This window comes from Desarmillaria tabescens (genome assembly GCF_030435595.1).
Source record: "Desarmillaria tabescens strain CCBAS 213 chromosome Unknown EV420scaffold_31, whole genome shotgun sequence".
Taxonomy (NCBI): Eukaryota; Fungi; Basidiomycota; class Agaricomycetes; order Agaricales; family Physalacriaceae; genus Desarmillaria; species Desarmillaria tabescens.
The window spans coordinates 360,944-387,617 of record NW_026848330.1 but is presented as its reverse complement, the minus strand read 5'-3'; the positions used below and the strand labels follow the sequence as shown (position 1 = coordinate 387,617).

General features: G+C 45.5%; 7 protein-coding genes and 2 non-coding genes across 9 annotated transcripts; 3 read left to right on the top strand and 6 right to left on the bottom strand.

The window, feature by feature from the left end:
• Positions 1-328: 328 nt before the first annotated feature.
• EV420DRAFT_t180 lies at positions 329-420 on the bottom strand. The gene has a single exon. It is a non-coding gene; the product is annotated as a tRNA-Glu (tRNA).
• A 9,761-nt stretch (positions 421-10,181) lies between these two features.
• Positions 10,182-10,936, bottom strand: EV420DRAFT_1645817 (uncharacterized protein; the record flags this gene model as incomplete). The annotated part of the gene is made up of 2 exons (XM_060477822.1): positions 10,182-10,196; positions 10,259-10,936. The coding sequence occupies 2 exons, from the start codon at positions 10,934-10,936 to the stop codon at positions 10,182-10,184; spliced, it is 693 nt and encodes a 230-aa protein (XP_060328009.1).
• A 763-nt stretch (positions 10,937-11,699) lies between these two features.
• On the top strand, positions 11,700-12,402 carry EV420DRAFT_1273877 (uncharacterized protein; the record flags this gene model as incomplete). Its single annotated transcript, XM_060467790.1, has 3 exons — positions 11,700-11,950; positions 12,031-12,181; positions 12,235-12,402. Coding segments are annotated over 3 exons (570 nt in total), but the record flags the coding sequence as incomplete, so codon positions are not given.
• An 857-nt stretch (positions 12,403-13,259) lies between these two features.
• EV420DRAFT_1249608 (uncharacterized protein) lies at positions 13,260-13,505 on the top strand (the record flags this gene model as incomplete). The annotated part of the gene is made up of 1 exon (XM_060466712.1): positions 13,260-13,505. A coding segment is annotated over one exon (246 nt), but the record flags the coding sequence as incomplete, so codon positions are not given.
• Positions 13,506-13,671: 166 nt separating this feature from the next.
• On the bottom strand, positions 13,672-14,583 carry EV420DRAFT_1482256 (uncharacterized protein; the record flags this gene model as incomplete). Its single annotated transcript, XM_060469877.1, has 2 exons — positions 13,672-13,996; positions 14,117-14,583. 2 exons carry the CDS (start codon positions 14,581-14,583, stop codon positions 13,672-13,674), a joined length of 792 nt encoding a protein of 263 aa, XP_060328006.1.
• Positions 14,584-18,010: 3,427 nt separating this feature from the next.
• EV420DRAFT_1273842 (uncharacterized protein) lies at positions 18,011-18,413 on the bottom strand (the record flags this gene model as incomplete). Its single annotated transcript, XM_060467789.1, has 2 exons — positions 18,011-18,143; positions 18,193-18,413. The coding sequence occupies 2 exons, from the start codon at positions 18,411-18,413 to the stop codon at positions 18,011-18,013; spliced, it is 354 nt and encodes a 117-aa protein (XP_060328005.1).
• Positions 18,414-19,666: 1,253 nt separating this feature from the next.
• On the bottom strand, positions 19,667-19,765 carry EV420DRAFT_t179. Its single transcript has one exon. It is a non-coding gene; the product is annotated as a tRNA-Glu (tRNA).
• Positions 19,766-23,739: 3,974 nt separating this feature from the next.
• Positions 23,740-24,482, top strand: EV420DRAFT_1559264 (uncharacterized protein; the record flags this gene model as incomplete). Its single annotated transcript, XM_060473773.1, has 2 exons — positions 23,740-24,418; positions 24,439-24,482. A coding segment is annotated over one exon (291 nt), but the record flags the coding sequence as incomplete, so codon positions are not given.
• A 600-nt stretch (positions 24,483-25,082) lies between these two features.
• EV420DRAFT_1749971 (uncharacterized protein) lies at positions 25,083-26,430 on the bottom strand (the record flags this gene model as incomplete). The annotated part of the gene is made up of 6 exons (XM_060480309.1): positions 25,083-25,269; positions 25,355-25,685; positions 25,775-25,903; positions 26,068-26,155; positions 26,244-26,266; positions 26,340-26,430. 6 exons carry the CDS (start codon positions 26,428-26,430, stop codon positions 25,230-25,232), a joined length of 702 nt encoding a protein of 233 aa, XP_060328003.1. The 3' UTR covers positions 25,083-25,229.
• Between the last annotated feature and the right edge of the window lie 244 nt (positions 26,431-26,674).

Genomic DNA, 26,674 nt, shown 5'->3' with positions numbered 1-26,674 from the left:
TATTTCAATTCTATTGTATGAATAGAATATTAACAAAATATAGTTAGGTGGGCTATATTTCCGGTGAATTATAGTCCATGACTTCAAGAAAATGCGAAGACAAAAATTCTGGGGAAAAATGGGCAATCACCGCGAGGCGGTCATGTGATGCTGCAGGTTCGAGTTAAGTAAATTACCGTATCAAAACCCCCCTTGGGAGGGGGTCAGTAAGAAACCGTAACTTCCCCCTCCTCCTCCCTGAAGATTTCGTGCGCTATCCCAAAGTAAACCCCATTACGGAGGAATCAGGACTGTAAAAAAACACAAAAAGAGTGCATACTGTATGGAATTCGGATACGGGGAATCGAACCCCGAGCTACCGCGCAAGCCGTCGGCTACGTATATGAAAGGCGATAATGTTAGCCGTTACACCATATCCGATTGTTCACGCTTGTTTATTTTTACAATCTAGAAGAGACGAGATAAGAAGTTGTAAAAATAAGCCGAGCCCGCCGCTTTCACAATTCCCACCATCGATGCCAACGATAACCTTTCCAACAATCACACATGAATCGCGTCTCTTCAGATGTGTTCAGCAGCCACATATCAAAAACACGATGCTAACTTCAACACGCTGAATCAAACCCTACACGTTATTCGAATTTCGGAGATAGATCATTTTGAAACCCCCTCAAATAGCCTGACGTGGTAGACCTCTGCACCCCAGTTCATCCGCTCTCTATTCAGACGTAAAGATTAATTACACGTTTCCTTCACTGTCAGTCCTGAGACGGGCTGAACGACTTGACTTCAAACTTGTTCCCTCGACTGTCTTTCTATTTTCTATTTCAAGCTTTCTCAGTCCAGTCACATCGGAAACGAGCGACTAACGCAAAATAGATATCTATACCGCACCCAGCGCACATTATGGGTACGCGCCACCTTCATTTAATCCTTTCGAAGCATTCTAATCGCTGAAGTAGCCCTGATTACCAAGATTGCTAGCCGTGGATTCCACAAGAATACTATGCATAATTACATGTGAGCCGCCGCCAACAAGACCATCCAGTACAAACAAAGCTCTGCGTCTCTAGTATATACGGGAATCTAACTCACTACTGCACCATTCTATTTGGAGGAACATGGGAATTCGATGGCTCATCAAGGGGGAGGCGGCATTCAAAATAGGCACATAGGGTAGGGGGGAGGGGTCCGAGCTTTAAACACGAAAATGTACGTCATGTGTCTTTTTTGAATGCCGCCTCCCTCTTGTGGCTCATGCTTCGACGCTACGCATATTGAACCGCCAGACCTTGTCTTATTGACGTGTCGGCCTCAAATATCGAGGCTGAACTTCCAAATGCTTCTACAACGCAATCCAAACATCGGCCTTGTCATAATCTGCAAGACCTCAGTTTCGTCAAAATACCAGATACATTCTTGTCAGCCTGGATCACTCCATTTACATACATGACTTTCTCAGTAAAATACAAGTAACAGTAGGCGTATCTTTTTCCCGAATTCCGGCAAGAGTTCGCTGATCCCATGACTTTTTGTACCCTCTTGCGCGCAGCACCTCGGCCCGAACTTTCTGACGTGAGCGCGTCAGTCTCCCTCGGACAGTCACTACTTCGCGGAGATTTTCTGTGCATAATGAAACGGTGTTCATCCAATCGTAACATCTATTTAGACCCCGAGTGACCCTGGCTTAAGACCGCTGACCTGACTGTAGATCGTATATCGTTTTGATTTTCGCTCAATTCAAGCTCCACACATGCTCCTCTCCGATGACAGTTAACCACACTTTCCGGACTCGTCTTTCTGCTCTCGGCGCCCAAAACGTGAGGACAGACAGTCAGCTGCAAGAAAACTACTGACATAGGAACGATATTCAAATCGCCTAGGCTGTTATTGCCTCAGGGATGGCAGTTTGAGTTGGGTCGGAAATTGATGCGATAGTAGGAAAAGAGCCCAGGCAAACGAAGTTGACGAAATATTGACGAAAGACGGGGATCTGCACAACACTGCAAAAGGTAAACATAATAAAAGATGGTACGTTATGCCGTACGAATGAAACACGATTTATGCGCGACACTTTAACCATCCGGGATCACGTATACACCGAGGACGACCCATACGATATGAGTAATGTAAATGCCTGGCCCGAATGTGCCGAGGCTAGAGCTTGGGGGAAATAGAGAGTTTGCCAAGAGTACAGTACGCTCGATGTCGGACTCTAGCCTAGCACACGAAGCTTCGTAGCTGTGGCGAAATCTGAATGATGGCGAAATAACAAAAATAAAAACCCTCGAGACGAAATTTGCTGCCGTCTGGTCTGTGTCGATACTATTTGAAACGACTCAATGGAAAGAGTTACTCACACCCCTTAATGTCAGCTGCATATGGTCCAGTCTATTGGGCGTACGACGGACACTAGAATACCATGCCCCTCGGAAGCGCAGTCCAGAAATAATCTCGTCACAGTTGATATCAAACGTTGTAGTCTGCGACATCATGTTTCTCAATTTGAAGTGAGAGAATCTAGGAATACTTTTCCGAGTACAAGCTACGGCCAGGAAACACGTATCAGAAGCATAAATAATGTATCACAATTTCATTGAAACTGACATCTAAGAAGATAGCCGAGAAATGCTACGATACGACCCTTCGAGCCATCCATCGGTAATGGTATATATCCTACGTACCCTATTTTTCCCGCCGTGTGGGTCCGCGAGGGACATTTTAATACATCTGACTCATCCTGGAAATGACCGTGAACAAATGCCCCCGACCCAATAGCGTTTCTTTGATTTTCAGCAGCAATCTTCGCATGAATCTGGGAAATAACGTACAAGAATCAAACGTTGATCAAATGTTACCTTCAAGAACAGTGTGGCTGTGCGCAAAATTGCTCAACGCCACTTGCATGACGTAACATGAAGATTCGAGGGCCGACGAGTCCGCCGCCACCGCTGTTCTTTCTTTCCTTCTATTACCGTCGCTTCCAAGGTTTTTCTGTCCTTTTTCTTGAGCACACGATTCGCTTTGCGCTAATGCTCGAGTCGCTAGCAATGTTAACGCCACATATCTGACGGCCATGTTCTGTGGATATTAGAATGCCTACCACGGGCCCGACTCGCCGGGAAAAGTCCTAGAACACGATCTTTAATATGTGACACGTCAAGCATTATCGGACCGCATACTCTTGATTCCTTGTTTTGGTGTTTTCTACTTATATCGAATCATGCAGGAACACTCATCCCAGGACTATGAGGATGTATTTTCTGGTTGACTGGGAATATCCTCGTTTTTGCTTTGAAGGAAGGCGAACTGTAGCTCTCTTCCTGTATTAACTTCATGCAAGATAATCCTCGTATTCCTGTCTGGCAAAAGTCCAATTGAGCCGGTCGAGGAACAGCTCCTTATCTGGTTAGAACCACCAATATCTCCTGCTTATCAGCTCGTCAACGCATCAGCAGATCAAGAATTGTGTTCCCCTTTTCTGATGTTTTGTCAGGTGCGACGTAATATATTTCTTTGACTACTAAAACTGGATGTCAGCCTCGGGACCAGATAAAAGGTTGAACTCTTTCAAGCGCTTTTTCCTCAACGAAGGCTTTCACATCTTAACTAACGTCACCGCCTCATCCTCGCCCTTTGCAAGCCGCCATGTGCGCTTCCTTAACATCTTCCATCTTTATTTGCTGCCAATCCGGTCAGCCGTCATCAATCCCAACCTCAACGTCGCCGTCATCGATCGCGTCGATGCTCATGGCTCGCACCGTAAGCGAGCCCCAATGCTGTCATTGCGGGTGGAGGGGTGCTCACGCACCCGGGTGCCCTTTCAAGTAACAGCAGGGAATCTGACTGTGTTTGTTCTCTACTTCTCTCTTCTCCTTTGCCGTCGCTCACCAGTCTCTCGACCCAGGTGTCTTTCCCACACCATTCACTATAACATCACCTATTTGCCCGCTTCCTTGATCCACGCATTTTTTTACTCTTCCTTTCTATGCTATCGCAGCCTTTGCATCCGCTTTCCATACATATCTTAATAAGTATTCCTCGCTTTTATCACACGCGTATTGTGCATATCCCACACCAGTTGGACTCGGACTCTCCATTCTATATAGTGTATACAGTTGATTCTACAACTATTGCGGTTGAGATAAGGCTAATTTGTTGTGCCTGTCCAGTCATCGGCACAAGTGCATGGGAATGTGGTACTTCCTTGTGTATCACAAGGCATGAGAAGTTCAATGGTGAGGCTTCCGTAAACAATCTGCACGTCTCTTCATTCAATTTGTTCCCTTGATGGGCGATCTATATGTTTCCTACTCACACTAGCACGTTTTTGGACTGTATTGCGGTCTCTGGCTCCACTGTCGCGATCCTACTGGTTGAATCCATGCTGTAAGTTACGAAGTAATTTATACAGAGACGCTCGAGTCTCCTATATGCCACTCATTAGCTCCACAGCTCTGGTTGGTGATAACGCTGCTGAATAGCCTGTGTTCGTCAATTCCCATATTCCCACCAGATCGAAGTGTTTGATGCATGATAACTAACAGGTACTGTGCATAGGGAAATCACGTTGTCATTTAAAGAACAGATTCTCTAAGTCGCAGTTCCCTTCTTTACCGGTACTACTTTCCCGTGCTGCGGTAGCAGGTCAAGAGCAACTATTTCGCGGGAGAACGCCACTACCTATTGCACCCATGCACGGTTCATTGTTCCGATCGCAAGATAATTGAACTTCTCATAATTCAGATACTGTATTGCATAGCATACAGTGGAGCCGACCGCACCGAGGTTGCCTGCGGAAAGGCAATTCCAATGTATATCCCCCAGATATCCTCTGTGACGATAACGAACTATGAAAATAGGAAGGATGCATGCGGATCTGTCGACTTTTCCCAGAACTTCGATTTAATCGAAGCTCAATGGAGATATTTAGAAACAACAGGAAGGAAGGACAAACGAGCTATAGCTTCACCGCAAGCAACGCATCAACATACAAAGAATTATATAAGAGCCTACGTAACGAGAGTTGCATCCAAACCAGACAGAAAACCGGTACTTTTGCAATACATCGGAGAGTCTGGATTACCGTCCACATATCCTCAGCATCGGGGTTCGGTTAGTAACACCATTGTGTCAACTTTGAAAGATTTCATGATCGAGATAGTGGAGGAGGTTGAATGAGTGGTCAAGTGCTTCTACAAGGCTGCAACAGTGGCTGGGTCTCGATTTCTGATCATGATTCAGCCAAAGAGATGCTGTAGTCGTTAGGAGGTAGTGAGATCAAGACCCATGGGATAAACTGTTGATTCTCACGTACAAGACAGTGTGCAACACAAATCGGTTATTCCAGCATCCCCGAAATGGGGACATCGCCGCTGGAAATAGAGTTCTATAAGGTAAAAAGATTAGCGTCGTGGAAACGAAGATATACCCATCATCCTAATGCATTAGCTACTGACAAACTAGACCTTTTCTTCACTGATGGACAAATACGGGGGTCGCAACAGTTGGTGCGGTGAAAGATGGCCACACTTCCTGTGAAAGGCGCGATGTCTTGGGCACAATGATTCACATTTAGCATGCCAGTACAGCAATCCGCAGCTGATGTCTTTTTTAACCCCTTGGAATTCTTCAGAAAAGTGCCTTTTGTCTGAAATGGATCACTCTATTTTGAACCAGATAAAACAACATTTAGGCCAGATTTTCCGCTGAATAGGTGAAGTAGCTTTCCTCTTTTTGCTGTTTGTTACTTACACGGTGTTCATCAAGGTGACACTCTTTCATGTGGAAAGGACAGGTCATCATGTGATCAGTGAAAATCAAAATCGCAGGAGGCCCACTGCAGGTTCGTCCGCCAGGTCCAATTGTTGTCTATTTCTGATTCCTTCGACTTGAAGTAGGTATAAACAAAACTCTGTGCACGTCAACCAACAATCAAGCAGAGCGACCCATGATGCATATGCCTAGCCTAGGCCTAGAAATAGAATACCAAAAGCTATGCCAGAATGGTGAATATGTATTACATAAAGTAGGGCTCGCGACGTTTGTCAAAACAAGGTAAGGTAATTGCTGGGGATTTTCTCCATGTCGGTCTGTCCCGAATTGGAATCTGTCTTTGTGTGTGCAAGGCATCTCAGCGATGGTAGCTGGTTCCCAAATAGAATTGGTAAGGTACTTTTGTGTAGAATGATTGACTGTAAAACTTGCGATTGAGTTCACTAATAATTGTATCGGATGCAGAGTAGCAAATCCTGAACATGAGACTAGACAGTAAGTTACGCATGGTGAATGGATGGAGATTAAATGTCCAATTATCTGTCTCGCATTGAGAAGGTAGGTAATCATAAATTGAGGCTGAGGCTGTGCATTAACACTCCAGGTTCGCAGTACAGTGCCTGAATTATGCATTGCCTACTTTCATGTGACACTGCCTAAGCTCCATTAGTACCCCTGAAGTAGCCATGAAGAATCATCTATCAAGAAGTCAGTCCTAGGCAGCACAATGTCGACATTTTATTACAAAAGCTCCAGGTGGAGACTGGGCCAACCAGCCTTTGCATTGGAAATAAAGAGGAACACCAATGAGAGTTCATGGATTAGGAATAAGTGATGGGATCAAGTGCAACAGCTCCCAGGACCAGTGATCTACAGCTGTAATTGAAAAGAGCAGTGTTCTCTATCATGACGCCGATCATCTGTGCACAGCAGCCCAAGAGGTCAGAAACGGGAAAATAGTTCTGGGAGCACAAAATAAAAATGAATGAGAGATAACAAAGAGTCTTGGAGATTGGAACATACAGTGGTGCATCAAGGCCTGATCTCTGAACCGGTAACGTACCACCGCATCATCTTTTTGAGGACAAATAAGGCCGAACTAGAACAGACCAGCTACCCGTCAACGGGTTCTCCGATTCGAGGCAAGCCAAGCAGACAAACAACTAAATTCAATGCATGTTGGGTCTGATGACGCTGCACAAATGATCACGTTGTAGATAGATGCAGCGAAATCCAGGTGCCACAGCTGATGAATACATTTCGCAACACAGGATGGTATAGAACAGGTCTTCACTTACAACATCGAAGTTTTTTCACAAGGCGGGCTTTTAGAACCATTATCATCCATGGCCGGACTTCAGATTCAATGAAAGATGAACCGGTCCAAAGATGCAATTCAAGCCAAGATCTATTACCAAAAGGTGTAGTTGCGAGGAAAGTGAAATATAGCCCAACTCCTTACTTCTCGAGTGTGATCACTTTTCCACCTTCACACTGGCAATTTGAACTAGGAAGATGAGCTCGTCACAGTTATGTTGTTGGAGTTCTATTCCCAATCAATCAAGATTTAGCATGGAAGTGTCACGTTGGTGAAACCTTGAAGAGCACCGTACACTACCATGATACTTCCACTATCACCGCAGACCAAAGTATCCTGGTTACAGTTCGTGGTTATCTCGTAAACAATACTATCTCTGGGAGCTTCTCAAGCTACTGGTTAGGATAATCCATCCGTCACTCACACCAGACGGATGTACCTGTGCCATCTTGCCTTCCGGATTTGAATCCCTGAGAGAAACTGATCGACAACTATGAAATAACGAATTACCAATATCTATCAATCATCTGGTTAGATATACGTTGGCAAAAGCAGTAGAGATCATAGGACAGTCTTTCCTATCTTCTGTGAATGGCTGAATGTCAGTCTCACATATTATGTCATTAGGACCACTCTCCAGAGCACTCGCAATGATATTGAGTACCTGGGGAAGGGTCTCGTGTTATGGCAATAGCTCTATCAGTGCGAGAATATATGTACATGAACTCTGTACATCTGGATGAGGTATGTCCCTTGTTATAGCAATGATAAGCTTTAGCAACGAAAAGAAGGGGACTCGCAGACAGAAAGAAGTGGACCTTGAAACATGGATAGACTGCAGAAGTCCTCGAGATCGACGCTACTTAAAATTTCAATGAAGAGACCATCAGTGCACTATAGGTGCGCTGATATATCGAATCTTGATTAGATGTTGTCCTGAATCCTTTAATCCATGCAGAGGTAGTCGACTGATGTTTCAAGTAGGTCAGCCCTTCTAGTAGGAGTCGAAGAGGAATTCATTAGGCGACAGAAGAAATGCGAATGGATAACATATCCTAGGCAACAGATCAAGCTTGATTTCATGCCCTGCCTAAACTCACTTTCTGCTTCCTACAGGACAGGGTCGATAAAACAACTTAGTTCTCATTGACGGCATTTTGAGGCTCGAACAAACACTGATAGGCTTCTTGCTTTTTTATAGCCTTCACACATCTTGAATCTGGAAAAATACAGTATACTTTATTCCCGATTTCAATACGGCTTGGGGCATGTGTTAGGCATGTCAGGACAGTCGATGTGAGGGGCTTAAATGTGGTTTAAATTCTAGTTCATTCTCTCTGGTAAGCTACCATGTCCGTCTACCTCGAAAAATGCAGTACAGGATCCCCCCTCAGGTATTCGTCTCCCCTAGCCTTCATTGTGCATGGCAGCTTGGGCAGGACAATGGATGGCCCCTGTTCCCTTTGCAATTGCAGAACATCTTCAGTGTTAATCGGAATACCAGGACAGTTAAATGGAATGCTCGAGGAATTTGTCAGAGTGGAGGAAACGAGCTCGCAAGCATGACTGAATGGTTTGGTTTGTGGACTATCGACGATTACAAGGCATGTGATTCTGTCCTCATTGATGTAGGAAATAACCAAAGCTATGGCAGGAGATATTTCGAGAGCAGGTGACCAAGTTTTTGGATGACTTCCTGTCAGCCAGTGGATGGGATCTATTTATTGTGTAAGCTCAGTCCTTGCGCATTTTTGCATTTTGCCTTTATCCTCAATTTATACTCTGCGCCATGGATATTCTGCTGGCAGCACTAGAAATTCAGCATGGTCACCTGCGTGGTACCATGCGTGCCACGTAAGTCCTTAGTTAAACTTGAGTTGAATTTGCTTTGACTGTACATATATACTGCGCAATGATAAGAATGCTTAGCTAAACATACACTTGTATCTATTTCTTATTCATTGGTAAATTGTCTGCAACAAACAGACCTTTGTTTGAAAATATTTCAAAGCCTCAATTTTTGCCAACTAGAGGTTTTAAACCTTCAAATATCGGATTCCTAGGTACCATTGCATCTTATATACATCTATCTATGATTATGAGACGGATAAATATCGAAATTTAGGTACTCTCTCATTTTGCTAGCTTGAAGTCATTAATTTGAAAACATCGCGACACTATGAACATCAGTTCAATGTCGATTTCGCATCAGTTGCTCCTCGATTTCGCCAATACCATGAAATTGGTCATTTAAGTTCCACAAGAACAGCCCTCCCTTATGTACAGATATACCTTGGACCACGCAAGTGACCACACTAGCATACCACGCAGCCATGCAGGTGACCACGCAGAATTCTTCTTGCCCTTCTGGTGGCGCTATGTACGTGACCACTATTCGACTACCAGACGGCCTCCGTGATCAATGCTCAAACATATTCAGCAACCCGATCAGGCACATCCTAGTTTTGTACCCCACTAGTGGGTGAGGGCCATCTCATCTGAGTGGCAATTCCGAGTCCTATTTTTATCAGCCCTTCAGTACACCTATTAGTCACAATGTCCATACATGAAAGTATCTGGCACCTTGCCGTTCGGATCTCGTCACATATTAATACCCTCAATAGGACCTTCCCTCGACGTGCATCTTCCCTGTATCATACCATCGTTGAACCATACTATGTTATTGGGATCAACATATCTGGCCATAAAATGACTATTGCCGAAGTATATTATGCCCACAAGGCAATAAAGGGCGGGACCCTCGTCAGTATGGAGCTCGATGGTTTCATCTGGTGGCATGTCTGTGAACAATACAGCAAACACCATTACTGGAGGTGCAGTGTTATATGTTGTACACTTAGGAGAGGATGCATTGCATGATGTGCATATGGAATCCTGACTGGATACAGGTACTGATATCATGTTATTAAAAAACTGTTGCAAGGTGTTCCATCATAGAGGGGCAGTAGAATGGGGTACTACAACACAACATTGCTGCGTTGATATAGGAGTTACCTGGCCGTAGCTACAATGAAAATTGTCGGACGAGAAAGTGACATTGGTTCTGAGCAATGTCATCATTACAGCTTCAACGCTCGTATTCCTGCCGAACACAAAGACAGTTGGATACTCATGATGCAATGCTCTCCTGATGTAGTCTCTTACTTCTTCCAAATTATACTCCCCTTTTATGTATTTCTTGAACGACAAGGATGCCATGTCCATCCATCTGTTGCGAAGATGAGCGAATGATGTGGTGTACTTGGCCTCATCCGATTTCCATAGATTGTATAGCACAAACAAAACAGCATCATAAGTGCAACTGTTATTGGACCACTTACAGCCAGCAGGGCTAACTGGCACCGACCCCTGCATTATGTGCTTGTCTTGCATGCTTTGCTTGAAGATGGTATCAGAGGCTTGACCTTGCACTATACACTTGTCCGGTATGGTTTGCTTGATGTCAAAGGTATCAGATGCTCGACCTTTGTGCTTCTCTGCTGCTTTCATGGGAGTAACATTCCACGTGTTAAGAGACTCATGTATGGTACTGGGTAGAGAAGGCCTACCAGGCTGTGGACCAAGAAGGTTAACCTGTTTTGACGACTTGAATAGTTTGCTTGGATTGTGTGTAATGAACGTCTTCTCCCACTCCAGATCAGTAGTGTCCACCATATCAAAAGGATCGATGATCGACCACATGAGCCTGGCATCCATGTTGATGGGGGTGTACTCAGTGCCAACGTATTCCTGGAAACTACGTATCAGTGAATATCTTGTTTCTCCGATCACAGTAATGGGCAGAGTGCTTTCATATATTTGAATAGTTATATCATCGAGCATTTCGAGCTCCCTGAATTCCTGTCTCAATCAACTGCTGCAACCACCCTGTATCTTACGCGGGTCAATTGGTGATGCCCAAACGTTAGCCAGAGCAGGCAATAGCAGCGTACCCTCTGCAGTGGCAGTTCTTGACAGTGCAGTGTAGTATGATTGGTGAGTTCTACAGTTGTTAAGGTCGACGGGGTTGAATGGACAAGTTTTTCCTTGTGATGCAAAGTCCGTCATCGAAAAGTTGGTGATGACCTCCACTTGAGTGCATGACAGCTTAATTGCATTATCATCTGGAAGACTGCATACAATGGTGTTAGAAGTGCACACGATAGGGACGACATTAAGTGGCAGACCCAGGATTCGAACGTCAGTAGGAGGGTCGATAAACAAAACGAACAGAACCTCTAGTACTCTCTTGCCTTGAGGTCCAACAGGACAATGACTTCATTAAGTCGGCATCCATCAAGAGAGATGACAAGGTGGGGGTATGGAGGATCATCAAACAGTCCGAGGATGATAGAACTATGGAAGAAATGGTATTCACCATCACGGGGGCCATATATGCGATGGACCTACCACTGGTGGCAAAGGAGACGAGGTGAGATTGCGCCACGACACGTAACGCCAAATAACACTGATGGCATGCTGGAATAGGTCACAGAAGGAGAAGGTCAGGTTCTTGAGTCAGTCAGTACGGTTGGTAGGACTGGGCAGCGAAAGCTTCAATGATGCAATGGACGCAATCAGAAGTATGCAAGTCATGGGCGAATGAGAATTCAGAGATGGAGAGCCCGAACACTGGAAGCCAATGTCGATGAAAGGATTGGATGCTATAGAGTTGTCTAACCGATACTTCAGACTGCGCAACACCACAAACAACGAGGAAGGCGTACCTTTTCCAAATGACGTCGATCCTGCGGGAATACTGGCCAAGATGGCGCAGCGAAAATGGATTCACACTGAAGACAATGAGGTACGATACTACAGAGGTGTGATGGATGAAAGAGGGAAAAAGAGGCAAGCGTTCTTTCAATTCATGTTGTTTTTGTCTTTTTCTCTTGTCATGTGCAGACTGAATATGCGACTGATGACGGTTCATGAAGCAGATACGTGTCAGCCAAGCCGCAGATATTCCGAGTAGGAGACATAGTGGACACGCAATGCTTGGTCATGCTCTTGAGGACAAATGAGGGTACGGCGAGGATGAAGATGATACTGAGGGCATTGGCCCTCGTCAACAGCGACAACTCGATGGTGAGTAACGGAATACATAATGATGACGCGGGATAATAACAAAGGTACAGAAGGCAACTGCGGAACGCAGAAACGTGACGAGTATGCAACCAGAGACCATCGTAAGGATGAAGCGGAAGATTGGATTCGAAGAGGAGGAGGAAGACATTGATGCGAGGGCCAAAAAGACAAACAGGACGGACGATCATGAGAGAGAGGAAAGGATGATGATGGAACCGTAAAGTAGAGTGGATAGAACTGTTTGATAGATCAACAAAAGACAAGAGAAAGCAATACTAGATACTTACGCTGAATACAACGATGAACCCGAAAATTTCTGTTACTTATTTCTCCCTGGCTTATGAATAGTAGACGCCATGTCCCTAGTAACATGCGAGGTAATTTCTGATAAGATCAAAGAAAATAACACAATGAACACGATGAAAGGAGGAGAGGAGAAAAAGGAGAAGTAGAGGTCGCCTTGTCGTCCATCTTGTGTTCCTCGTGGCGAGAGGGAAGATACCGGGACGGAGGAAGCTGACCATGGCGAATCGGCAAAGACCGTGATGGATTGATTCCACAAATAGGATTTTCCCATGGGGATTAGCACCTGGATAATAACCGAGTAGACCTGTAACCGGTCGTCTTCTATATATGGGAGCAAGCTCACGATATATTTATGAGACGACCTGTACAACTGAGTTTAAATTTGGCAGGTTCATTTTTGCTGACAACGCACCTTCCTAATAAGATATAGTGTCCAAAATGGGAACACGCGCCTTGAACCAATACTTCTCGTGTGCTCGCATTGCGTCGCGTCTTTCTCTTGCTTCATGACGACTCTCCTTCCGCTTTTTTAACCACAACATTCTTTGATGTTATGACAACGATATCTTACGTGAAAACCCTTGACGAAACACTGCATGATGTTCGGACCGCCACGACCCTTGATGAACTCGACTCTCGCCTTCTTCGTGTGCCTTGGACCAAAGTGCCTTGGTTCTACTTCTTCCAGTTGCCTGCAAATGCACGTATAATTGTCTCGAAGCTCTTTCTCCTTGGATGGTATGCTACTCATGGAACTCAGGCTGCACGTGGATTACAGCTCAAGGCTGCTCTGGCCTTGTATCAAAATCAAGATTCTCTCGTTATTGCAGGAACTGGCTCTGGGAAAACATTTATCATTGCGCTTCTTCTTCTCATCGATGGAACTCCAGACGGCCTTTCTCTCACCATATCCCCGCTCAAACGATTACAAAAGGCTCAAGTGGAGGCATTCAGAATGAACTACGGGATCGAGACTGCTGCGATCAACGATGAAACTCCTCACGACGATGAATACTGAAATGTAGGCACCTGTTCTCTCTTGCTTTGGATTCCGGACAATGTATACTGACATCTGTGGTGAGAATACCATTCATAACACTGCGACTCGCACGCCAGGGACGGCACGTCACCTCATTGTCACTACAGAGCAGCTTTTTCGGTCAAAATCTGGACATCTATCTCGTCTATACCATCTCATTCGTGATACAAGGTTTCAGCAGCGTATTCGGCGTATCCATGTTGATGAGGCTCACTTTATTTTGGATATTCCATGTTGCGAGAAACTCAGGCATCATCTCATCAGTTGAAGTTCGGAAATATGGCTTGGCCTGTTCCATCTCGTCATGGACGCAGTTCTTCACCATTGAAACAGCGTGAGGAAGCATCCATTCTGAAAATTTTGCCTTCGCCTTCGGATTTGCCCAAAAGATATCCAACAGCTTCTCAAACTGCTTCGATGTTTCACGGAAGAAATGTCGCTGAAACTCGGTGAAAACACCCCCCGAGTTTCTGTGGTTGACCAGGGCAGAAAAGAAATCGAAGGGGGAAAGCTCAATGCTCTTAAGAAAGTCGACCGCTTTCGCAACTTTTTCAGAGAGAACGGAAGCAGCCTTAAGATCGACACTTTACGTGTCAGGCCCCTTGAACTGTGATAAGGTAGCTTGCGTTGTAGCGGCCAATTGGTGAAGGCCCACCAGATCTGAGTGAGAAGGATCTGGGGGATAGTTGGACTGATCAGGTGTCTTCGGAAGAAGGAAATCATCGTTAACGGGTGTCATAGACTGCGAACAGAAACCATCGATGTCTTCATCATGAGGTGTATGCTCGAATGCTGCTGGATTGATAATTTGTGGTGAGGATGAAGTGGCCAATGCTTGCTGTACATTTTGGTGAAGGGATTGCAGAGGATTATGATTGAAGCGAAATGGCTCCAGTAAAATTCCAGCGGGGCTCATAAGAGATGATGGGAGGGATACACTAGGAGTAACTGGACTGGGGAGGGAGGTGGTTCTTTGCAGAGGGGTATTGGCATTGAGACGGAATGATGGTGCAAAGGAGCATCGAGGCTGGCGTCCACCTGTAGCTGAAAAAACCATGTTGAGTGCAACTGGGACTGAATCGGGTGTCTCTTGGGCTATTCCATCGATAGAGAAGGTATGGAGAAAATTTTCGTTGTCATTATTGTGGGGGGGCATGCGATTTTAACGATGGGAGTAAAAATTAACGCGATGCGGCGTGGCATGTGCAGTGTTCCCATTTTGGACACTATATCTTATTAGGAAGGTGCGTTGTCAGCAAAAATGAACCTGCCAAATTTAAACTCAGTTGTACAGGTTGTCTTATAAATATATCGTGAGCTTGCTCCCATATATAGAAGACGACCGGTTACAGGTCTAATAACCGAGTATCCTATATTCATAGGACTCGGAACTGCCTTTTTAGGAAACGCATGCGTTCGAATGCAAACGCAAACGCAGGAGCGATAACACAAGGCAATGCATCCAAGCATGTGGATAATGCAGAATTCACCGTGCCCTCTTTTCTCTTACTTTCTCTATTCTTCTTGCTGATACTAGAATATTATGGAACATTGTAGAATTATAATGACTCAATGCCTTACTAGTAACATATAAAGATTGTCTTTACCATTGTATTAGAATCTTAATCTAATTTTACTCCTCTTTGAAGTCCACTTAACTGTGGGATCTAAGCAACCTTGATCGGTTACACCAAGCGCTTGCCAATCAACTGCTTCCCGACTACACCTAGCGCTTGCTGATGCCCCGTTAACTATGCCTAGCACTTTTTAACACCCTTACGGATCCCTCTTGGTGGTTGGAACTTGGCTTTCGGACATCCTCGCTCACAACTCAGGTTTTACTTGAGTAATCATTGCTTTGTGTATTAGCTCGAAATACCCTAATCCTTAATCCTTAACACTTACTCTGTCAGTGAGTTTTCCTCCCCTAGACGTGTCAGTTACTCCATCGACAACCTCCTGTGTTTGGATATCGACGTATCATAAAATTTCTCATCTCTTGACTCTGTAAAACCAACGCGCGAAAGTCCAGGCCAGAATATAGAGCAGAGCATTCACACCCCATGGCCGCACATCAGACTGGCAGCGAAGGATACCTAGTCACTAATATGAACTCTGAGTGCCTTCCTAAATATAGAGGCCTGAGGAGACAACCATCAGCTTTTCGATGACATCTCACCAGTCCAACTCCACGGTCCTGATGGCACAGCGCTCACTCTTCGGCCCATGATGGGCAATGAGCTCAACGGGCAGATAACGACGCAAGGCAATATTGGTCTCGCCAGACTATGGTATCATGATCCTTTGTCCTCCGTGCAGGCAAATGCGGGCGAATTCGGCCTTGCCAGGACAATCTGTCACCCTGAGGCCATTGAGCCTGGTCTATATGATGATGACAGCGACGACAACAAGCAAGAAACAAGAATGGTGCGCCCACCATGACTTTTGTTCATCATCTCGGCCTTGCTATCCTGTGAACGGTGAACCCCTCCTGTGCCTCCCTCTAGCACTCCTGGTATCCCGTTTACTCCTTTAGCTAACGAATGGGTGACCCGGTATCTATCTCCAGATTCTGCTAAAATCCTCTGGTCATTATACTGGACAGCTCTGTCCTTCCTTGCTTCATTTAACTGAAGCTTGGTCAACAGCGGTCCTTTCTTTCTACCACCTTGTTACCGATGTTACTTTCCCGATGTAACAATCTATCGCCCTTTGTGACTGCTTGCGTTGCTCTGCCTCTCCAGTCTTTCCCCTCAGTTAACTCTTTTTTCTGTGGATGGACCCAGGTTGCTCACGTGCAACTATATAGTTCCTCGGTCCGACCCACTGGGTCGGATTTGTCAGCCAAGTGGTTTCGTCGATCACTTGCACGAAGCTAGTCATTTTTACCACTTGCTATCCAGCGTCGCTGAAATTCTAACTCCAACACTCATTTATTTGGCTGACCATTGTTCTGCGACAGCTGGCAGCACTCTTTGGAGTAGATACTAGTTTTTGAACCTCTCACACTGCTTGCGATCTACAGCCTGAAACACGGCGAGCTCATCACCTGTGGGTGTGTTGGGTAGTACAGTATATAGATTCCCTAACCAGTTATTTGTACTGTACGCCACGGCCATCTCTACAGTGGACCATGTCATGTAATATGATGATGATGATGATGATGACCCTTCCCAGTCATGATAACCCGCTTATTGCTCATATAAACAAAGCATTCATTTGTTGTCCATTCTAAAAAACTCAAAGAAAAACCACATCATATCCCTACAACCGCATAATCAACTGCTTAACCCCCGACATCCACAATGCAATATCATCAGTCTGCGACCCCCTCGTCAACAGATCCACATGGATCACAAGCGCTGCAGGACGATCATGAGCTTCCATAGCTAATAAATAACACCTTTAGTTAGTCCACCTCTCTCAAGAAAAAAAAAACTCACCCTGAGTAAGAACCAACAACTGATCAACAACAGGCTTCGACAACGTCTCACAATTCAGCACATCGAACAGTGAGTTTACACGTCTCTCAACATCGTCAACTTGGCATTTTTGCGAAGGCTACACCAAACCATCTATCAGCCACCCACCAAACACCACAAAGAAAGAAAAAAAACAATCATACCAGTGTAACCTGCTTCAAATGGCTCGACTGCACAGACAAAATCTCATATGCAGGACGAAGATCATCAGGGATATGCGTATGATCACCAGGAGCTAAACCCAATGTCAGGAACACGAAACACACCATCTAACCAAACACACTTACGATATTTTGGTGCAGGAGGTGCTTTCACCACCTGAGATGGTGGCGCAGATGCAGGTGCAGGAGGAGGCAGTGGTGGTTGCTGCTGATGCTGTCGTTGAACGCCTGGAGGAGGCACATACGCACCACCCTGTGCCTGTGGAGGAGGAGCATATGGTCTGCTCACCTGAGGGGTCCATACGGCCCTTGCTCAGCAGGAGCATGAGCATACGGCCCCTGACCCTGCCCCAGAGGAGGCATAGCACGAACGTAAGGTCCCAGTGGCGGCACAGGATGATGCTACTGGTGCTGACCCCCAAACTGAGGAGGAGGTGTCTGTCCCGTAACCGGTGCACGAGGCGCATACTGACTAGGCATCAGCAGTCTCAGAGGCGGAGGAGGAGATGTTATCCTGCTTGCTCCAGAAGGCGGTCTCACAGGAGCAGGAGGATGGAGATATATCCCTTGTTGCAGCAGCACCCTCGCACCACCACCAACACTACCAGGCCAAGGAGGAGGCAGGATATGTCTCCCATGTCTGTGTGGTCCAGGGATAGGCTCCAGGGTAGAATTAGGGAATGGCGAGGTAATCTCAGCAGGCTTCGATGGTGCAGACACACTTGGGCTCTGAGGGTTCCCAACAACAGGCACGTCGTTCCAATGGGTGGTATTCTGCAAAATGAGGGACTTGCTGGAGCTGTAGGACGTGTTCAGTAGATAGTAAAAAAAAACAGTCCAACTAAGCAGCGCACCCAGCACCAGCAAGAATCTTTGCTGGATCCCACAATGCCAGCTCGCCGTTCTCCATACCAGCAGCAATGACACCCCACAGTCGACTACTATCGACATACCCCCATGTCAAGCGGTTAAACCTACATAAACCACATCAGCCCTGAGCCCAGCACCAGTACACACACCCACCTCGCCGTATCCTTCACAGCGCCTTTCAGCGGAGACTGCCCCTCTATCCCCAAATCAAACTCATTCTTGTCGAGAAAATTGGGCACCCAGATTTCAAGCTGGCTTTCATTGCTGAAGGACTCATCGAGGGCACCGGCGACTGTCCCTGTTGCTATAAGAGGGAGAGAGGAAGATGGAGACCAGGTGAAAGTTGAGGTCCTGTGGATCTCCTTGAGTTTCATTGTGGTGGAAGTAATTCGTGCAATTGGATGCCGGTCAACACGTTTGACGCTGTGGGATTTTGCCCTGCCCTAGAGTCTACACATGATATGTGACACATGCATTGCATCATCAAGAAATTGTCATTGACTCCAGCCCGGCACATCTTTCCAGGACGCCATTTATTCTTCGACCTTCCTTGCACGTTTATGCGACGCTCTATCCAAGCAATCCATGAAAATTTCTCAACAGCCGCACAACCTCTGGTTTTTCTGGAGACTACAAGCAACAGTAACGGCTAATTGGTGCTACAGTAGGTGCACCTGTACGTCGAGATGCCCTTGGTGCAAATTCACAACAAAGGCTCAAGTTAACATTCTTCGAACCAACCACAAGGATAATGAGTATACTCTGCATCCAACCAAGTAAAGTCGAATATGGAGGCTTCTCACAGACACCCAAATGTGCACTAGATGTTATGGATCTGCCGAAATCCTGGATATGTGAGCACGAGGCAAGGAGCAGTAATCGAAGTGAGGTAAGATTAATTAGAAGAGATGTATGTCATTAGGGAATATAATGGATTCCAGCTGAGGGTTTGTGAGGAGACCTGAGTGGTCCCAGTTTGCTAAATAAGGGAAATCAGCAAGCGCGAAGCAATTACTGAGGGAAGTAGTCAGGTAAGCAGGGAGCAATTACCGATATATAAAGCCTGTAAACTTGAAGTTATTACGGGCCGAGGGTGAAGGCAAGCGCTAAGCGTAGCTGAGAGTTCACGCAGTGTGAGGATACGAGAAGTAGTGGATTGGTAAAATATTTTCTAATACAATGTTATCTATGAGTTTATATACTAAGGAAATGTTCGAGTCATTATTATTCTACAATACTCCTTAATATTCTAGTATTAGTAAGAAGAATAGAGAAAGTAAGAGAAGATAAGGGAAAGTATGAGCGAGTCACTACTAGGACTGAGAAGGCCTGAGTATGGGCATATGTTGACTCATGCACCTGAAGCAGTGGATACCCGATATCCATAACACTAGAGAAACAGATAATCATATCAGACGGCTGGTACATGCAACTTCGAGAAAAATTAAATGATAACTGGGAGCGCTGTAGGTGGGAGAAGATATATGTAGTACCTTGTAGGTAGCTACTAGCATCCAAAACTTCAAAGCTGAATGTAAAATACTATCCAAAATTATAAGCGAAGTTAGCGAATGCAAAACACATTAGAGGACTGTAAAAAAGGAAGATAAAGCTCCTGTAGCACCAATTCGGTCACATGGGAATCGAACCCCTGAGCTACCACGCCTCGAATATGATGCTCAGTATGGATGAAAGGCGGTAATGTTAGCCGTTACACTATATCCGACAATCCGTACTAGTGCGTCGTTATAATCTAAAAGAGCCTAAATCGGATGTTGAACGAGCCCAGCCAGCTCCTTTCACAATTTCCACCATTGCTGCCAATGATAACCTTCCAACAATCACACATGATCACGGCTCTTACGATGTGTAGCAGCCACATATCAAAAAAAAAACATTCATGACAAAATTTCAAACATGCAGAATCAACCATACACGTTATTTCGAATTTCGGAGATAGATCATTTTGAAACCCCTCAATAGTGACGCTGGTAGACCTCTGCACCCCGGTTCATCCGCCCCTCTATTCAGACGTAAAGATGACTAATGCGTTTCCTTCACTGTGTCCTGAGAAAAACTTGATACCGTCTTTTCTATTTTCTATTCAGCTTTTCAGTCAGTCGGATTGACGACTAACAAAGCTCTCGAATTCTCACTGCCACCGCCCCTTTAACGCCGAATTGGAAGAATTAAAGATAACACGTAAGACCTAGATCGAATCCCACTGCCACTGCCCTCATTATATTTGAAGAATCCAAGAAATTGAGACTTCGGGAGTCAGAGCATCGTCATGGACTCACGCTTCAACGCCAAGTACATTGGACCGTTGTGAGAGTATGCCTCTCCTTTTAGTGTCCCAGAGCTTGTGTCATTCGCGTTCTTTATGACAGTCCCCCAGAAAGTAACACTAATGGTGCCCACGGCTGCAGTATTTCGGAGACAGAATCAAACTCCTTAGCACTTGGTCCGCGCAGTAGGCAATGAGGCTCGCTTCCTTGTTCCTTCCCTTACAATTGTACGCTTCCTTCGGCCGTCATTTTATCAAATAATAATCTCAATACATTCCTACTGTTCCCTCACCAAATTCTGACGGATGACCAAGCTCAAGTCCAGACACCTGGCAAACACCTAGACAGGTTTTAAAAACACAGTCAAGTACGCAATAACAGATGCGTCAGATTGCTAAACCGGTCCATTTCACTTTAGATTCGCCCTTCTGGCTTGTTGACAGGCGGCTCCCACTTGCCCCAACGATACAAAGGTCTGTACCAAGAGCGCTGAAACCTCAAGCTATCCTGACGCTCATTCCAACGAGTGCGGAAAACGGCACAAACAAAAATTGAGATATTTCTCCATAATGCGTGTCTATGCCATCTCTTTGTTGACGGCCCAGCGTGAAGAGCAGAGGAAACGAGGTGAGTAAATCACTCAACAGTTAAATCTGCAAGCCTTCCATTTATTGTGTGTTTTGTTTATTTAGCTATGTGTTCCAGATACGAGTAGTATCACTTCACCACCGCGGCATATCCTGGATGTGTAGTTAGTCTGGTCACTTTGACTCGTATTGAGATCATCTCCAAGAGCAGTTCGTGACTTTTATGATTGGGTTCCGAGGGCGTTTAAATGCCACGAACTGCCAAGCTCACGGACTTGGGAAAATACGACGTAACGAAATTGCTGTGATAGTCATGACTGTGAATAGAATCAAACGAGCTCTGATAACATACACTGAAAGCCGTGTCGACTAGCTATATATCTCCGGGGACATAGAGTTCGTCATGTATAAACTATACAGAATCATACCCCATTTCGACGTGGAAATTTCCCATTCTTATAACTCGTTGCTCTCGCTCCTGATCATGGGTCAGCCTCGAAGATCGAGGCTGAACTTTCAAATGCTTCCGCGAGTTAATCCAAACATCGACATTATCATAATTTACGAGAGCTCAGTTTCGTCAAAATGCCAGACAGATGCTTGTCAGCCTAGGTCGATCCATAATGTAGGTGATAGTAGGCGTATCTTTTTCCCGAATTCCGGCTTGAATTCGCTGATCCTATGACCTTCCGTACCCTCTTGCACCCCGTAAGCCGGCCCGAACCTTTTGACGTGAATCGCGTTAGTCCCCTCGGACAGCCACTACCTCGCCCCCGGAATGTCGATCTATTGAATAGGTCAGTAGCGATATTTTTGCTATTATGTCTGGTCCAACTCCGAAAATTATCCTATGTATGACTCACATGGCAGCAAGAAAAGACCCATGCTTTGTCCGTGCAGCCTACCCTCATTCAATTCCTTATCCCTTCATACAGGTCCACGGTATAGCCGCTTCCCATCAGACTCAAAGATCTACGAAGATCTTTCTTCTGGACTTAAAACATTCGCGGAGTACGAATTCCAGTCAGCCGTTTAAGGGAAGCAGGCCAAGATTTTCTGTGCATAATGAAACGGTGCCCATCCAATCATAACATCTATTTAGACCCCAGGTGACCCCTGGCTTAACACCGCCGACTGTAAACTGTAGAATATTTATATTTTCGCTCAATTCAAGCACCCGCACCCTCCTCTCCGATGACGGTTAACCACACTTCCGGACTCATCTTTCTGCTCTTGGAGCCTCATACGCGAGGACAGTCAGTCAGCTGCAAGAAAACCGCTGACATAGGAACGATACTCAATTAGCCTAGACTGTCATTGCTTCAGGGACCAGGGGGGATGGCAGTTTGAGTTGGGTCAGAGATTGATGCGATAATAGGAATTAGCTAAGACAGAAAAAGTTCGAAGACATACGGACGAAAACCGGGGATCTGCATAACATACTGCAAACGGTGAATATAATAAAAGAAGGTACGTTATGCCACGCCAATGAAACACGATTTATGCGTGACACTTTAACCATCCGGGATCACGTATACACCGAGGACGACCCATATGATATGAGTAATGACTAAATACCTGACCCGAATGGTCCGAGGCTACAGCTTGAGGGAAATAGAGTGTACGCCAAGAGTACAAGTACGCGCGATGTCGGACCCTAGCCCTACACTAAGCTTCACACCCGTGAATATACCCGAACGATGGCTAAAGAACCAAAAAAAGCTCTCGAAACAGAATTTGCTCTCATCTGGTTTGTGTCGATACTATTTCAAATGGCTCGAAGGAAAGGATTGATTACTCACACCCATTAAGATCGGCAACATATGGTCCCAGCCCACTGCGTGCACGACGGACACTGAGAATGCCATTCCAAGAGGAAGCGCAGTCCAGAAATGTCCCGTCATAGTTTGATATCAAACGTTGTAGTCTGCGGCATGTTTCTCAATTTGAAGCGAGAGAATCTAAGAAATAATTTTTTGCGTACAAGCTACGACCATGAAATGGCTATCAGAAATATAGATAATGGATCAAAATTTCATCAAAACTGATATTTGGCAAGAAGAAAGCCGAGAGAAGCTACGAAACGATCCTTTCAGCCATCGTTAATGGTATAGTGTCCTGCATACCCGAATTTTTCCCAGCGTGTGAGTCTCTGAGGGATATTTAAATGCATCTGACTCATCCTAGAAAAGACCGCGAACAAATGCCACCGGTCCAATAGCGTTTCCTTGATTTGAGCCGCAATCTTTGCATGAATCTGAGAAATAACGTACGAGAATCAGACGTTGATCAAATGTTCCCTTCAAGAACAGTGTGGCTGTGCGGAAAAATTGCTGCATGACGTAACATGAAGCATTCGAGGGCCGACAAGTCCGCCGCCACCGCTGTTCTTTCTTTCCTTCTATTACCATCGCTTGCGATTTTTCTGTCCTTTTTTCATAAGCATACGTTTTTGCTTCGCGCTTATATTCGCGTCACCGCTTGCAATGTTAACACCACTGCCCACTGCCCATGTCTGACAGCCATGTCCTGTAGAAATTAGAAAGGCCCGATTCTCCGTAGAGAAGCCCTAAAACGTGGTGTTTAATATGCGACACATCAAGCATTATTGAACCGCGTACTCCCATGATTATAATCATCCCAGGGCTATTGGGAAGGTGAACTATAGTTATCGTCCTGTATTATTTCCCAGCTGATCCTCGCATCTTGTCTGGCAAAGTCGACTTGAGCCAGTCGAAGGGATTCCTTATCCAGTTAGAGCCACCAATATCTCCTGTTTATCAGCCCGTTGACGCATCAGCAGATCAGGAATTTTGTTTTCCCCGTTCTGATGTTTTGTCAGGTGCGACGTAATATATTTCTTTTGACTGCTAAACCTGGACGCCAGTTTCCAGGACCATATAAAAGATTGTGATCTTTCAAGCGCTTTTTCCTCAGCCAAGACCTTCACATCTGAACTAACGGCGCAGCTTCATCCTTGCCCTTTGCAAATCACCATGTGCACCCAATTATCATCCTCCGTCTTTATTTGCTGCCAATCTGGTCAGCAATCATCAATCCCAACCTCGAGGGCGCCGTCATCAACCGTGTCGATGCTCATCTCTCGCACTGTAAGCGAGCCTCAATGCTGCCATTGCGGGTGGAGGGGCGCCCACGCACCTGGGTGCCCTTTCAAGTAAGGGAAGGGTATACGACTGCGTTTGTTCTTAACTTCTCTTTTCTCCTTTGCCATCCCTTACCATTCTTTCGACGCCAGGTCCTTACCCACACCACTCACTCCGACATCACGTATTTGTCTGCTTTCCATTGCTATCGCAGCTTTGCACCCGCTTTCTATTCATATCTTAATATGCTTCCCTCTCTCTTATCGTATATATTCCACACCAGTCGGACTCGGACATTTCATTCTATATTATTGTTAACAGTTGATTATGCAACTATTGTGCTCGAGATAAGGCTACTCCTTTGTGCTTGCGCAGTCATCTGCACAGGTACATGGGAATGCGATGCTTCCTTGTGTATCACAGGGCAAGAGAAGTCGTAAACAATCTGCACGTCTCTTCATTCAGTTTGTTACCTTGATGGACGATCTATTTGTTTCGGACTCACACTAGCACATTCTTGGACTCTATTATGGTTTCTAGCTTCACGATCCTACCGGCTAAACCCGCAGTCGCGAGTTAGTAAATAATCTATACAGAGGAGCTCAAGTCTTCTATGTGTCATTCATCGGCTCCACAGCTCTGGCTGGTGATAACAGCTGCTGAATAGCCTGTGTTCGTCAATTGTCCGCACTCCCACCATAGTCAAACGGATTGAAGTGTTCACTGTTTGATGTGATAGTTAACAGGTACTGTGTATAGGAAATCAGCGTTGTTATATAGAGAACAGATTCTCTGAGTCACATTCCCTCTATTTCGGGTATGATGCTGATTTAATCCCATGCTGCGGTAGCATGCCAAGAGTATCTATTTGCAAGAGAACGTTGCCACCTACTGTACCCATGCACAGTTCGTTGTTCCGGACGCAAAGATAATTGAATTCCTCTTAATTATGACACTACACTTCGTGGATTTGAAAGAGCCCATCAGCACCGAGGTTGCTTTGTAGTCACACAAGCAGCATACAAATTATGCTACTACGAGAGTTGCATCCAAGCAGACAGAAAGTCTGGATCACTGCAATATATCCAAGAGTCTGTATTACTGCCTACATATCCTTCGGCATCAGGGTCCGCTTCGCAATACCGTTGTCTCAGTTTTCCAAAGTTTCATGATCGGGATAGTAGAGAAGGTCGAATGAGTGTCAAGTGCTTCTATAAGGCTATGACAACGCCTGGGTCTCCATTTCTGATCCTGGTACAGCCAAAGAGAGAGACTGTTTCTCGTTAGAAGGTGGTGAGATCAAGACTCACGGGATAAACTATTAATCCTCACGTACAAGACAGCGTGCGATGAAAACCGATTATTAACAGCATCCTCAAATAGGACCATCACCGCCGGAAATAGAGCTCCATAAGGTAAGGGGATTAGCATGGGTAGACGACAATGTACCCATCTAGTGATGTCCGGGCCGGGTCGGGCTGGGCTTTTCGGGCTTGGGCTGGGCTTTTGAGGGTCAGGCAATGGGAATGTGTGAGCCCGAGCCCTGAGCCCGCCAAAGCCCACCTCAGGGTCAGGCTTGGGTCGGGCTGGACTCAGGTATTTTGCTGGGCTTTTGGTATCCACAGGCATGAAATGAGGTGTAGATGTCACCTCCATGGTAAGTTTTGCTGTAAACTGTCATATTGATGCTTGAATTTCACAGATAAACCATACTCACCTTGTACAAAACTAATATCAGGATGCCACAGTCACTCACCAGCCTGACACCAGGGCTTGGGATTTCCATATCTTGAGCCCGAGCCTTGAGCCCGCCAAAGCCCTCCATCAGGGCCGGGCTTTTCAGGGCCGGACTGGGCTGGGTCGGGTCGGGTCATAGGCTTTAAGCCTGATCCGGACATCACTATACCCATGTCCTATCACATTAGCTACCGACCGATTAGACCTTTTCTTTGCACTGATGTCGGACAGATATAGAGATTGCAACTGGCATTTGATGCGGAAAAAGATGGCCGCGATTCCTGTGAAAGGCGCCTGGGTACTTTGATTCACGTTTAGCAGATACAGCAATCCGCAGCCAACATATTTTTAACCTCTTGGGATTCTTAAGAAGGCCGTCTCTCATCTTAACTGTAGTGTCCTATTTTGAACTAGACAAAACAAATTTTATGTCACATTCGCCACCGAAGAGAAAAAGTGGCTTTGCCCATTTGCTATGTGTTACTTACATGATGTTCATCAAGACAACAATCTTTCAGATGGAAAAGATAAGTCATCAAGTGTTAAGTGAAGTACAGTTGTTATCCGACCGTCAATAGACGCACACCGCAGGTTCGTACACCGAAACCACTTTCGGTTGTCTATTTCTGATTCTTTTGACTTGAAGTAAGTATGCGCAACCAAAACCCAGTGCATGTCATTCAACGATCAAGCAGAGCGATCCATAATGTCTAGCCTAGGCTGGAAACAGGATATCAAAACCTATGCGATCACGTAACTCGCCCGAATACATATACCTTCGTATTGAAGCGTTGCCTAGATGTTCGACCTCAGGTCTGGACTGAGGATTTTACATTAGGAACAAGATACAAAGGTGAAGGCTTATTATACACGAAGAAAATAGGGATCACCACGTTTGTCGAAACCAGGCAAGGTAATT